This window comes from Hydra vulgaris, chromosome 09 (assembly GCF_038396675.1).
Source record: "Hydra vulgaris chromosome 09, alternate assembly HydraT2T_AEP".
Classification (NCBI taxonomy): Eukaryota; Metazoa; Cnidaria; class Hydrozoa; order Anthoathecata; family Hydridae; genus Hydra; species Hydra vulgaris.
The window spans coordinates 4843742-4857643 of NC_088928.1; the positions used below are offsets into that span (position 1 = coordinate 4843742).

The 13902-nt window shown below is 30.0% G+C and overlaps 1 protein-coding gene across 4 annotated transcripts in view; it reads left to right on the forward strand.

Annotated features, from left to right (window-relative positions):
* The window catches only part of LOC100206910 (uncharacterized), a 50254-nt gene extending 44776 nt beyond the window's left edge, over positions 1-5478 (forward strand). For all 4 annotated transcript variants that reach the window (XM_065804564.1, XM_065804565.1, XM_065804566.1 and 1 more), the window contains one exon: positions 5277-5478. In XM_065804564.1, coding sequence (XP_065660636.1) covers positions 5277-5395 — 119 coding nt within the window. In that variant the 3' untranslated portion in view covers positions 5396-5478. The remainder of the gene's footprint in view (positions 1-5276) is intronic.
* The last annotated feature ends 8424 nt before the right edge of the window (positions 5479-13902 follow it).

Below are 13902 nucleotides of genomic sequence, written 5' to 3' on the forward strand. Positions count from 1 at the left end.
GCAACCAACATGTCATCATTTATTGTATACACACTCTCATCAATTGAGAAGGACTCATTTGAAATTTTTCCAAATAATTTATCAGCAATTTCAATTTTTTTGACTTGGCCAGGGTATAAGTTCCCTCATACCCGATGAAAATGAATTTTCAACAAGCTATTGGTTTTTGGTGTTAGTAGATGTCATAAGTACTCTGTTTTGAGACACAATTTTTTAAAATATTACCATTGTCTCGTTCAACTTGAAAAATCACAATCAACTTGGCTGAGTCACAATAGACTCTTTTATAGCATGATCTTCGAAAGCATGTTCCAATAGAAGCATGTTCCAATGAAAGAACTTTCTTCGAAAGCATGTTCCAATAAAAGAACTGCATGACTTTTAGATATTTAAAACTTCAATAACGTGCTCATTGTCCCCAATAACTTGATAAACATCAACATATTTCTTAAAAAGTTACCCAATATTGAGTTAAACATCAATATTTCACATTATACCCACGTTTTACATGTTATCTGGAATTACTCCATTTATTTTGTTCTCTAGGTTTTGAATTACTGAAAAATAATTTTATATGGCAATCCTGTACACGTTTCTTGAAACAATAAAAGGCATTTTTTCTTTCAACAATAGACATCTGTCAAGATAAAGTTAACACCATTTTCAACCTGATTTTTTTTTTTTTTTAGGTTATTTAGGTGCTCCCAGAAGTCCTTACGGTCATCACGGAGCACCGCGGGAGAGCATTTAACTAGAAGTTCACGCCTCCTTCCTTATTAATGTCGCTTATTGGGCTAGAGCCGGCGTTGAACCTCGGGCCTCTGGGTTCTGAGCCAGAACTCTAACCACTGCGCCACGGCTGCTTGAACGCCACGGCTGCTCAACTCCATGGCTGCTCAACGCCACGGCTGCTTGGTTGATAATCTTTAAAATATTGTCTTTAAAAAATGTTTTTTCCGCTATCATCCTGACAGGTTTTAGCAAAACTTTTAAGTCATTAACACTAATTGGTGTTCCATATATACTTACCTAAAGTATGTGATTTTTAAAACAATATTCTTAATCAATACTAAAGACAATATAGTGTCTCACTTATTTAGAGTGTTTATTTTTTATTTTATATATAAATGTTGTTTTGGGTAATTCGAAAAATTTAGAAGCCTTAACAATCGACATTATTTCCTATTTAATTTTTGCTAATTGTCTTTTGAATAGTAGAATTTATGTAATTGGATTTTGTACAATTTTTGTACCAGGATTAGTTCTCAAACATTTTCTTGACAAATTTCGAATGCTAAAAATATAAAGATAATTGCTATTATTAATAAAAATTAGATTATTATTAGCATATTGGTCATATAATAAATAGCATAATAGCCATAAATATTAAAAATTAAAATATCAAAGTACGTTTACAATAGTTATTTTGATTACTACAATAAAAAGATGTTTATTAAGATGACTCTTTTTATTATGTATTTTCGTAATGTTACCCAGACAGCTAGAAAAATATTTTTGGGTTAAAATTGAATATTCAAAGTTACCCTGATTTTTGTTCTATTTTAGCTAAGTGGAATTATATCTCTTTTGTAGTAAAAAACATGTAAGTTCATATTATTTTGAGTTTATGTTAAAATTCGACAAATAGTTTAACAAAATACAAAAAACCTTACTTGATATTTACAATATAATACAAAAATTTCTTTAACTATGGTAAAACTTCTGTAAAAAAAGTAATTTATCATATTCTCGTTGGTTGAAGAACAGGCAAAGAAATTACCAAAAAAAAAGAAAAATTGATAACTATTACAGGTTTAATTCAATGTTATCCGCAAATTCAATGTTACCCAGAATGACTATATGAAAAAGTTAATTATTTTACCGTTCCGCACAGCGCGCTATAAACATAATTAGTTCAGAGTTTTAATATTTCTTTTTTAATAAAAAATATCACCTAAAATACCTTTCCTTAATCAGTTTACACTTTTAACTAAAAAATAATTACATCATTGTTCTTAGTTATACAGAATTTTCCTCATCTATACCAATATTTGATATAAAAATTGGAATTGCCCTAATATATATATATATACACTTATATACACACACACACACACGCATATATACACGCGCGCCCGCGCACTAAATACTATTATGTGATTACATTCGTGTACATAAATGATTAAATATATATATATATAAATATATATATAAATATATATATATATATATATATATATATATATATATATATATATATATTAGTGATATGACTTTTTTGCAACATACTAGGCCTGTATCGATATTAAATGAAATTTTATTTAAATAGAGAGAAGAGATGTTTCTTTTTGTCATATTTTGAAAAAAGGTCACCCCAAAACCAAAACATCGAATTTTCAATAGGTACACTTTTGTACAGTAAATGAATATTAAAGGCTGAAGATGTTGTAAGAGTCATACTCCTGTTGTTATTTTATTTATTTATGCAACATGTACTGTGATATAACAAAAAACATTATGTGATATATAATTATACAAGTATTACAAAATTAACAGTATCAAAGCGTCTAGTACAACAATATACATAACTGTCTGTGTCTATAGGCCTACTGTGTTTATTACATGGGTCACATGATGCTCACGTCTCATAAAGAGTCTAGCGCTTATTACTTAGAATGAATCGAAGTTGCAGTTTGTCTTTCTTTCTGCAGGAAGCATACAGGTCTTGCATCACCTTGATTGCACGTTCAGCTATCTGATTACTTCGTGGTATGTCGATGACGGATGGCTCTTTCTTCCAGTGATTTTTGAATGACTGCAATGCCTTTTTGTAAGGCTTCAATACATCAGATAAATTCTTGAAGTCATTGTCATTGTACTTTTGACTACTAAACCAATGTTCTGCCCACTCATATGAAATGAACCTGCAAACCTTCTCCAAATTCTTTCTCGCTTCAGGCATAAGAATGAACGCCAGAATGGCGAGAATGGCTCTTGAGTTCCATCTGGCATTGCTCATATTAGGAATGTTCTGAAAGTGAATCAGAGGGAAGTTTCTTTGTTCTTCATAGAACCTAAACACTCTTGTTAAATGGTACAAAAACTTCATATCGTCTCTCCACCCTGATTTATCAAGAATTTCTACAGTTCCATTCACAAACTTATCCTTCAGTTCATCATACTTATTCAACAGTTCAGACACAAATGGGTATTCAATGTTTGGAGATTTGGTATCACCCCCAAGTTCTTCGTCCATCACCAGACGGAGAATCCTGTCTAGTACGTGATGCTGACAACCGATAAATTGTGGTATTGTGACACCCTTTAATTTAAACATACGTTGCAACTTCACAACAACTCCATTTCTCTTCCCAGTATTGACGTTTGTTGTATCAGTAATGATCATCTTAATTGAATTCCACAAATTGTATTCATCAATAAGTTTGGCAATTTTTTCAGCAACAGTTTCAGCTTTGCCATCTTTTAAACGCAGTGCATCAAGTTTCACGTCAGTTCTTTCATTCTGAAGTACAACTACCTGATATTCCTTATCATCTATTCGTTTGCCGTCAAAGTGTAAGGACCACTGTTCCATTTTAAGTTGTTGTATCATTTCTTTTTTTAATTTACCTGCCTCTTTGAATATGGACTTGTAAATTGCTGATTGACTTGGAGTTGGAATATCAATACCTTGTTGTGATAATACATTGCATATTTTAGCAGCTTTCTTTGTGGAAACTCCACTTGATGTCACCATACTTACAGCAAATTTACTTTTGTAGTGCTTTCTAGTTTTTTTCTGAGTGTCCTCATCATCGTCTTTATCACCGTCGTCGTCTTCATCATCTTCACTCTTACTTTTGCAGTTTTCAGATTCAGTACCACTGTCTGTGGTAGACAGGACTTGTGATGTGGAAGGTATTGCTGTTCCAGACTGGACTTTCCTTCTCTTGGAAGGGTGAATGGTTTCTTTACTTGCCACTTGTCCTGTTGAGTACCCCACCTGTCCTTTACTTTCTTTTTGTAGGTGGTATAGACGTTTATCTTCCGAGGATAACCACTGGCCATTCACTTTCGTGATGTCAAATAATGCATTGAGAACATCATATTTTCCACGCTTGACACATTCATCATAGACCTTCAGCACCTTCATAAGCTTTGCTCTTATCACTTGATCAGACACACGTGTAAAATTCAGTTTATTGTCCCACAATTTTGTAATTTCCTTAGAAATTTGGTCTATTCGTTCTTTTCTTCCTTTAACATATGCTCCGAGAAACTGGTATCTTCCTACGATCTGCAATTGAAGTGGTATTCTGGATTTTTCATCGAGTGAATGTTCTTCTACAGCCACGCTTCCTCTTCTTCTGTGTGACTCTTGAAATCTCACCAAATTTTTAGTCCAAGTCTTCTTGTTCTTTGTTACTGTGGTATGACTTTTCTTGTGAGACATCATATAATATTGTTACGACTTTACGGATAGCTGAGCGTAAATATCCGTTTAATAAAGTCGTTTAATTAATAAAATACTTTAACTGTATAGTAATCCAATTATAGTTCGATAATCCAGTCAATGTTGATAACAGTTCGATAATCCAGTCCGTATCCTAACGATAATGCTACAACTACTTATACTTCGTACACTTACAGCGTCTTTAGTTCGCTACAGTAGTTCCTTATTAGCTCAGTTACACGCAGAGTACTTCATAGAACTATTCACATTATCAACACTGAGCTCTGACAGCAGCTCGCTTATATAATTATTTAGAGCTTCCAGAATGTTCTACTAAGTTCTACAGTCTGTTACAGTCGTCTATATCACCGTGGTAACACAATGACGTCATCACATAACAATTCCAAGTATTTGCCGGCACACGGCCGTTTCGTTGCCATGGTAACGTGTGGCGTTATATTTATAAATTCATAACAAAATAATGAAATAAATAGAATTAAGCTGAGAATTAAGCTTAAGATTAAAACATCGGTCAAAAATGAATGTATAAAAATGGTAAATCAAATTTTTATTTTGGGGGTGACCTTTTTTTGTTGCAGAAAGCTATTTGGGCCTTTTTTCATGATTTTAGGTAAAAGTTCATCGATTTATGATACAGGAAAAATTTTATTTGAAAAAAAATTAAAAAGTCATATCCCTAATATATATATATATATATATATATATATATATATATGTGTGTGTGAATATATGTATGTATATATTTTTGAATATATTGTGTAATTTTATATTTAATATAAAATTATATATCGTGTAATCTTAGGGTCGAATATCTCAGTTCCTTTTATGTCAACACAACGTTGCTCTTATTCTGAAATCGAACGGAAACGACAAGAAGCTCAAATTAGATTAAAGGAAAAGCTAAGAAAACGAAGAAAGTAGTTCATTTTCTATCAATTATCTTGTAAATTTCTCTGTGAAGCCTCTTTTTTTTGGGACAATTTTTTGTATTGCAATTTTCCAAACTTTGTATTTCTTTTTTCCTTTGAATGCTTTAATTTTTATATTAGGTAGATAGGCTATATATATATAACAAAACTTGCCCAGAGGTGGTTCAAACCCCACCTCTGGGCAAGTTTTGCGACATCGGTTAGGAAGGTGGCGTGAATTTCCAATTGAATGCTCATCCGCGGTGCTCTGTTATAAGACCGTAAGGACTTCTTGGTGCACATAAAATATATATATATATATATATATATATATATATATATTTATATATATATATATATATACACACACCTATTTTCTGTTGATTGAAAAGTTATTTACCTGATAATGAAAACTTTGGGTATCATCATCAGAACCAAATAGAACCTCGTCATTATTTGAATCAAAAAATATTTTATACTGAAAATCCGAATCACTTAACTTTTAATATATTGATCAGAATATAGAGAGAAAAATTTATGGAAATGTTTCATTCACTCGAAATACGGATTCGAAATTTTGAGACTTTTTGAAAAATTTAAAAAATATTAACTTTTGAATACATTTTTTCAGCAAGGCAAAAGGTTGTTTATAACTTTTGTAATGAATATCAAACGGAACACAAAAGCTCTTTAAAAAATTATAAAAAAAGACGCGTGACACAGTGGGGTTGGCTAATTATCGTCGTTCAAAAACACATAAACAGTTAGTGGGAGCTATTTCTAACGGCGAAGAGTTGCGCACGATTTTAATTCCAGGATTTTTAAGTATCTTTGGAAATAAGTCTAAAAATGCAAATAAGTTGTGATTTGACCTAACAATAGTAATTTAAAATATTCGCGATCTAGAAATTCAAGTAGAAAGTGGGTTAATGATGTATTTGATATCAACGGAGAAGATAGAGACAATATTATCAAGGCCTTACCGTAAAAAAATTTAGGGATAGGGGGAGGGGAGATCGTTTTTGAAAAAAAAAGAAAAACACTAAACAAATACCTTACGAAATTTACTTTATAAAATTTTCATGAAACATAGCTACATTTGTGCAAACAATGTTTACATAAACGAATTTATTGTTCTCCGAATATTTATTCTATTTTTATACTGCATTGGCGTATAAGCAAGCTCCTTGTTAGAAAATGGGTATCGATACAAAGGTTAATACTTTGATAAATGGTTTAAATTTTAAAGCTCGTTGGTAAATTGCGCAAGTTTCGTTTTCAACGTTTTTCCGTAGATGGTTCAAATCGTCGATTGTTTCTTGAATGTTACTGTACGCATACACAATATCAGTTGTGCGCCCTTGTAACCTCTCCGTTATATACGACAAAGGGTGAAGTAAGCAGTACAAAGTTGTAATACCAATTATGAATTCAAACTTAGTTAGTGCATTAAGGAGTGAGATGGCCTCTCTTTTTCCTTGGGCGTCACAATCCATACTAAACTCTATATTAAACTGTGCTATATGTTGTATTCCTAAATTAATCTCTAATGCCTCTGCCATAAATGGTATAGCTTAATAAAAAAGTTTATATACGGCATCTCTTTCTGACCCTCTTATTTTGCACATCCCTATCAAAATCTTTTTTTTTTCAGCTAGTTTACAACGGATCTCTGCAACATGCTCCAGCAAGCGCTCTCTTTTCGGAGAGGTATTGAAATAAATGGATATATTTCTGTATACCTCCAAAATGTTATCAATGATTGGTACTTTTGATGTTGCAGCAATTGATAAATTCAAACTATGTGAGCTACAATGTGTTACAATTGCTTTTGGTAATCCTTTTAAAATATAGCTGGCAACACCTTTTTTTACAGATTGCATGTTTGCAATCTGTAAAAAAAGGTGTTGCCAGCTTTCTCGTTGTCGTTGCTTTATCATATATGAGAAAGCAACGACTACCATGAAAAATATTTACGAAATAGAGATTAGCATACAATATTGATAGTGCACTGAATCCTAAAAACTATAACGTTTTTTTTATACTAGAGCAAAAAATACATTTTAAAATGGATCAAAACGTCAATAATGACAATATATATAAATGTAAATTCCAACTGCCGCCCAGTGAACAATCAGATTGAAGCTTTATTATCAAAAAGACTACTCGGTAAACCAACTCCAAAAGCTCGTAATATTTTAACTGCATTAGATGCTTTTTTTAATATATGGGTTTACGTTCCAAACGCTTCAGTGTATGTCTTTGAGCTTATTATTACTTATATTATATTTAAAAATTCACTCCTTTGATCAGATTTCTATATTAGTGAATATCATCCTAATAAATCATTAACTTATTATTATAAATGACTTTATTACTATTATTGTTATTACTATTATTGTAAAAATGATTTACGGAAAATAAATAGCTTGTTGTTGTTGTTGTTTTGCAAATAATGATAAGATGTTACCAAGAAGTCATCTGCAATGTCTGCCCACTGATATATTTCAATCACTTCAATAATTGTTTCCATCTGCCAGAAATGCAAACAAGTAGCATCTGCTAGAAATGCAAACAAGTGAATAGATAAGCACATAATAAAGTTTAAAGGTCAAAATATCATGAAACAATAAATAATGAACATGCCCATCAAGGATTTACGTTGTGGTGTAGGTATGATGCTGTAACAGGCTACCTTTATTTGTTTGATCAGAACGCAAAGTAAGCACAGAATATGGCCTTGGTTAGAGTGTTGTTGCGATATTGTCAAAAAAAAACTCGAACAGTTGTGTTATCAGGTTTTTATTGAAAAATATTTTAATTCTCCACGGTTACATGTTCACATGCAAGAAAAGATTTATCTATTGGTACTGTTCGCATTCATTACAGAAATCATTTTTCAATACCGGTATTTCGGTACTGAATAATTTCAATACCGGTAGTATCGTTATAATATCGGTATAGAATTTTTTTCTCTCAAAAGCGTGCTCTACGTTAAAGCGACTGATACGTAATGCTAATACTTTAAATCAGTGCTGCTGGGCATTTCCAAAAAATAACGCACGGAAACTCGTACATAATGTGTTTAATATTTTTATAATAATAAAACTGGTAATTTCCAATTTATCTTATTTAATTCTAATCTATATAAATATTTATAATCTATATAAATATTTATAATCTATATAGATATTTATAATCTATATAAATATTTATAATCTATATAAATATTTAATTCTAATCTATATAAATATTTTGTAAACAAAGAATGCGTTCATTAGTAATGTTATCGCTAAGAACAGAAAAACGCAAACTTTAGTTACTAGATAAATAAACTTTAATTCCTCGGAAAATATAAATTTTAGCAGTATACTTTTTTTTTTAATAATATTTTAAACTTTAGTAAAGATTTCCAGAAAGTTAAAGGACTGCACTATTTTCATAGAGTCACAACTATCTTGAAATGCAATTCATGTATAGTCACGCACGAAAGTTGCAAATTTTTTGATTTCCAGTAGTTATTTTTATGAAAATAAATTGCTTATAAGTATTTTAAGTAAAATATTATATCTTTACAGCTCATATTTGATATATTTTCGATGTGAAATAGCACTAAGTATACTCTGGAGTATGAATAATTCTAATTTTCTAAAAAAAAAAAAAAAATAGCAGTCATCAAATATTTTTAGCTAGATTATAGCGTTTAGAAACTTATTGTATGTATTTCAAACTACTGTGGCATCAACACACACCAAAAAAATAAAATGATAAAATTCTATATATTTAAATATTCAGGTAATCTAAAATATGAAAAAAATATTTTTGTTAGAGTTTTTCTTTAAGGTGATCCTATAACTAAAAAAAATCGAAAAAATCGATTTTTTAAAAATTACATACTCTTGAAACCCAAACATTCTTCATTCCAAATATACAGTGTCTCAAAAAATTATCCGACCAAAGATTTTTTTAAATATTTTTCCAAAAAAAAGTGCTGTATTTTCGTAAATTTAAATTTTTTTGGTAAACTCAAGATTAATAATAATAAAAGAACATGTTTTTAAATAGATTTTATTTATTTTAATGTAAAATATGAATCACAAAATTTTTAGTCTTAAAATAAAGGAACTTAGGTTGTTTTTTTATTGTCAAAAAAATATTTGACCAAACACATTATTTGTTTCAAAATTAATTATTATATAACAAAACAACTATTTTAATACTTTGTTGGGCCTCCCTTTGCTTGGATTACAGCTTGTAGACCTCTAGGCATTGATTAGACTAAAAATTTTGTTTGTTCTAGTTGAATCTTTTTCCAGGCTTCTACAATTGCCACTTTGAGGTTATCTTTTATGGAAAATGACTGATCTCCGATTTTTCGGTCTAAAATTTCCTACAAATATTCAATGGGATTAAGGTCCAGTATCGTGCGGGTCATTCCAAGACCTCAACATTATTTTCAGCAAACCACTCCTTGGTTTTAGTGGCACTATGCTTGGGATCATTATCTTGCTGAAATATAAATCCCAGATCCTAGCCGAAGTTTTCAAGCTGATGGCTTCAAATTTTACTTTAATATGTTTCTGTATTGCACCTTATCCAATATAGTATCAATAAATTGGAGTTTTTTGATACCCTTCCAAACTGTTGAACCCCATACCATCACGTTACCGCCACCATAATTGAGAGTTCCTCTCACACAGCCTAATTTGTAGGCTTCTCCGGCTTTTCTGTAATAAAAATTTTCGAAAAAATATTTCAACTTGTGTGTAATAAACCTTATTTGAGAAAGAAACACATGAAAAGAAGATTGGAGTTTGCTAAGAAGTTCAAAAACATGCCGTTAAGTTTCTGGCAAAAGATCCTGTGGGGCGACGAATCGAAATTTAAGTTAAAGTCATCTGATGGAGCCCAAAAACTTTGGAGAAAAGCCGGAGAAGCCTACAAATTAGGCTGTGTGAGAGGAACTCTCAATTATGGTGGCGGTAACGTGATGGTATGGGGTTCAACAGTTTGGAAGGGTATCAAAAAACTCCAATTTATTGATACTATATTGGATAAGGTGCAATACAGAAACATATTAAAGTAAAATTTGAAGCCATCAGCTTGAAAACTTCGGCTAGGATCTGGGATTTATATTTCAGCAAGATAATGATCCCAAGCATAGTGCCACTAAAACCAAGGAGTGGTTTGCTGAAAATAATGTTGAGGTCTTGGAATGACCCGCACGATACTGGACCTTAATCCCATTGAATATTTGTAGGAAATTTTAGACCGAAAAATCGGAGATCAGTCATTTTCCATAAAAGATAACCTCAAAGTGGCAATTGTAGAAGCCTGGAAAAAGATTCAACTAGAACAAACAAAATTTTTAGTCTAATCAATGCCTAGAGGTCTACAAGCTGTAATCCAAGCAAAGGGAGGCCCAACAAAGTATTAAAATAGTTGTTTTGTTATATAATAATTAATTTTGAAACAAATAATGTGTTTGGTCAAATATTTTTTTGACAATAAAAAAACAACCTAAGTTCCTTTATTTTAAGACTAAAAATTTTGTGATTCATATTTTACATTAAAATAAATAAAATCTATTTAAAAACATGTTCTTTTATTATTATTAATCTTGAGTTTACCAAAAAAATTTAAATTTACGAAAATACAGCACTTTTTTTTGGAAAAATATTTAAAAAAATCTTTGGTCGGATAATTTTTTGAGACACTGTATATAGATTATTACAGCAAATGATTTTTAAAGTGCTCTAAAATAGCAAGTTTTGTAATAAAGTTTAATCTTTCCTTAGCAACGACCTTAGCAACATGTTGTTTATATAGGTGTTTTATTAATTTAGCAACAGGTTGTTAATAGGTGTTTTATAGTGTTGCGCCATATACTCTTTATTTGGATTTTTGACACATTTTTGAGTTTTTGACACTGCTGCCTTTATTGTGGATTTAAAAATTAACAGTCTAAACTAAAAAGAAAATGCGTTTATTAAACTCTTTTTTGATAATCTGTTTCAGTTGTATATCATCCCAATCATCAACAAACCTACCCGGATAACCCTAACCTCCGTCTCTGCTATAGATAATATATCAACAAATACATTTCTAAAAAACCTCTTTAAAAGCACGAATTATTAAAACCGATATATCAGATCATTTTCCTATTTAATTTTTATTATCTCAAGATTTAAGAACTTATAACAATCCTAAAATCAAAATTTATAAAAGAAAAATCAATCATTTCTCTATTAAAAATATTAAAGACTCCCTATCGGTAATAAATTGGGATGAAGTGTATCAAGAATGTAACCTTGGACACACAAACTTCGCATACAATTTATTTATAAATATTTTTCTAGATCTCTACTATAAACATTTCCCTGTTGAAGAGAAAGAAATAAAGCTAAAATATTTAAACTGCCCATCGATAACTAACGGGATTAGAAAATCATCAAAAACAAAGCAAAAACTCTGTATTAAATATTTAAAAAACAGCAACGAAACTAACTTAACTGCATACAAGGAATACAAAAATCTATTTGTAAAAATTAGAAAGAATTCAAAATAAATATGTTATTCAAAACAACTACAAAAAATCAAAAGTGATGTTAAAAAACCTGGAACATATTGAAAGAACTAATAAGTAAAAACCATACAAAATCAAATAATTTACCCAATAAAATTATCATTAACGAAACTGAATATTTCGACAAAATTACTATCGCTGAAAACTTCAATAGTTTTTTTGAAACCATAGGCCCTAACATGCCAATATTAAAAATCGGGAATTCGTTTACGCTAAATAACTACAGACTTATCTCAGTTCTTCCTGTATTTCCAAAATTATTGGAGAGAGTAATATACAATAAACTGTATAAATATCTAATTAATAAAAAAATCCTAAATGAAAAACAGTTTGGCGTTTGTCATTATCGCGAAACACAGAAAAAACGAAATACATTCTTTTTCATTTTAACCTTATAAAAATACCTCCAATATACCTTCGCTAAATATAGATACTAAAGAAATAAAGAGAACCCAAGCAACTAAATTTCTAGAGATACTTTTTGATGAGAACATCTCATGGAAAGCATTAAATGTATATCAAATCAATAAATTCAAAAATATATTATTTATGCTCAAATATAAACTTTTGTTCCTTCTCACTTTTCAAAGAATTTCTTCCAAAATAGTAAAAATAGGTACCATACCAGAGGAACGGGAAACTTCAACCTTTTAAAAAAACTAATCGCGCTTTTCATTTCGTACCATGGTCCTTGTCTATATAACAAATTAATATCCAAAAATACTAAACTAGAAAAATCGAATAACTTAAATACTCTGAAAACGTTATTAAAAGATCTCATTTTAAACACTAACAACTTTATGAATCTTTATTAACCCCAAAACATTTAAAACTTTGTATAAAACTAACTTTGTTTCGAAACCAATGTAAACTCTAATAACTCTAAAACTCTAAATAACTCAAAAACAACAACAACAACAACAACAATAACAACAACAACAACAACAACAACAACAACAAAAATAGGCTTATTTATCAACACGTGAACGACTATATATTAGCTATTTAGCAAATCGTGTACCTACTTACTACTGTGTATTGAAATAAAATTAAAAAGATTAAAAACTTCTTTTTTGCCTGCATTCTTTGTTTTTTGCATTTTGCATTTTTATTTTCATTCTGCTGAAACTGATAACATTTTTTTTAAAACAAAAACTTATTTCAAATTGAAGTATCCAAAAATATTAGTAACGCATAGCAATTTGTTGATGACGGAAAACTTGCAGAAGACCGTCGGTCTTCTGCAAGTTTTCCGCGTTCTTTGAAGTAATTTCTAATACTTTACAGTTTTATTTTATATATTTTTTGTATAACGTAACTTTGTGATTTTTTTTTAATTTTACTTACTCTGTAAAGATTCTATTATATATTACGAATTTGTAAAGATTAAAGAACGAAAAAAATTAAAAAAAAAGTTCTACAAACACCTTTTATCTTTTTTTTAACAGTCAATGGAATATACTTTCAATATGCTGTTCTATCTTTTGTTGGCTAGTAGGTTAAAGATTAAAAAAGTATAATACCTCGTTAACATGTGCTAGAAGATTCTTGGCATATTATGCATTGCATAAGACACAAAGAGCTAAGTCTATGGTTGTAGCAAAGGCCATATGTAGCTTTTACATCTAGATTTAAAGCATGAGAAAAAAAACTTTAGGGTGATTAGCCATGGATCCACCACTATCATATGACTGTCTTCTGCAATTCATTATAAAAAAAAAAAATTTAAAATGCATTTTAATAAAACATCAACCAGTAACATCATTTGTGTAAAAACTGAAAAATTCTTATCTTCTATTGAGCTTATTAAAATATAGGTTTTACAAAACTTTTACAAAACAACTAAAACCAATAATTAGTTTGCAAAACAGAGCTTTTCTATTTTCACTTGGACTGCAATTCAACAATTTAAGTAGGCAGTTTGTTCCATAATT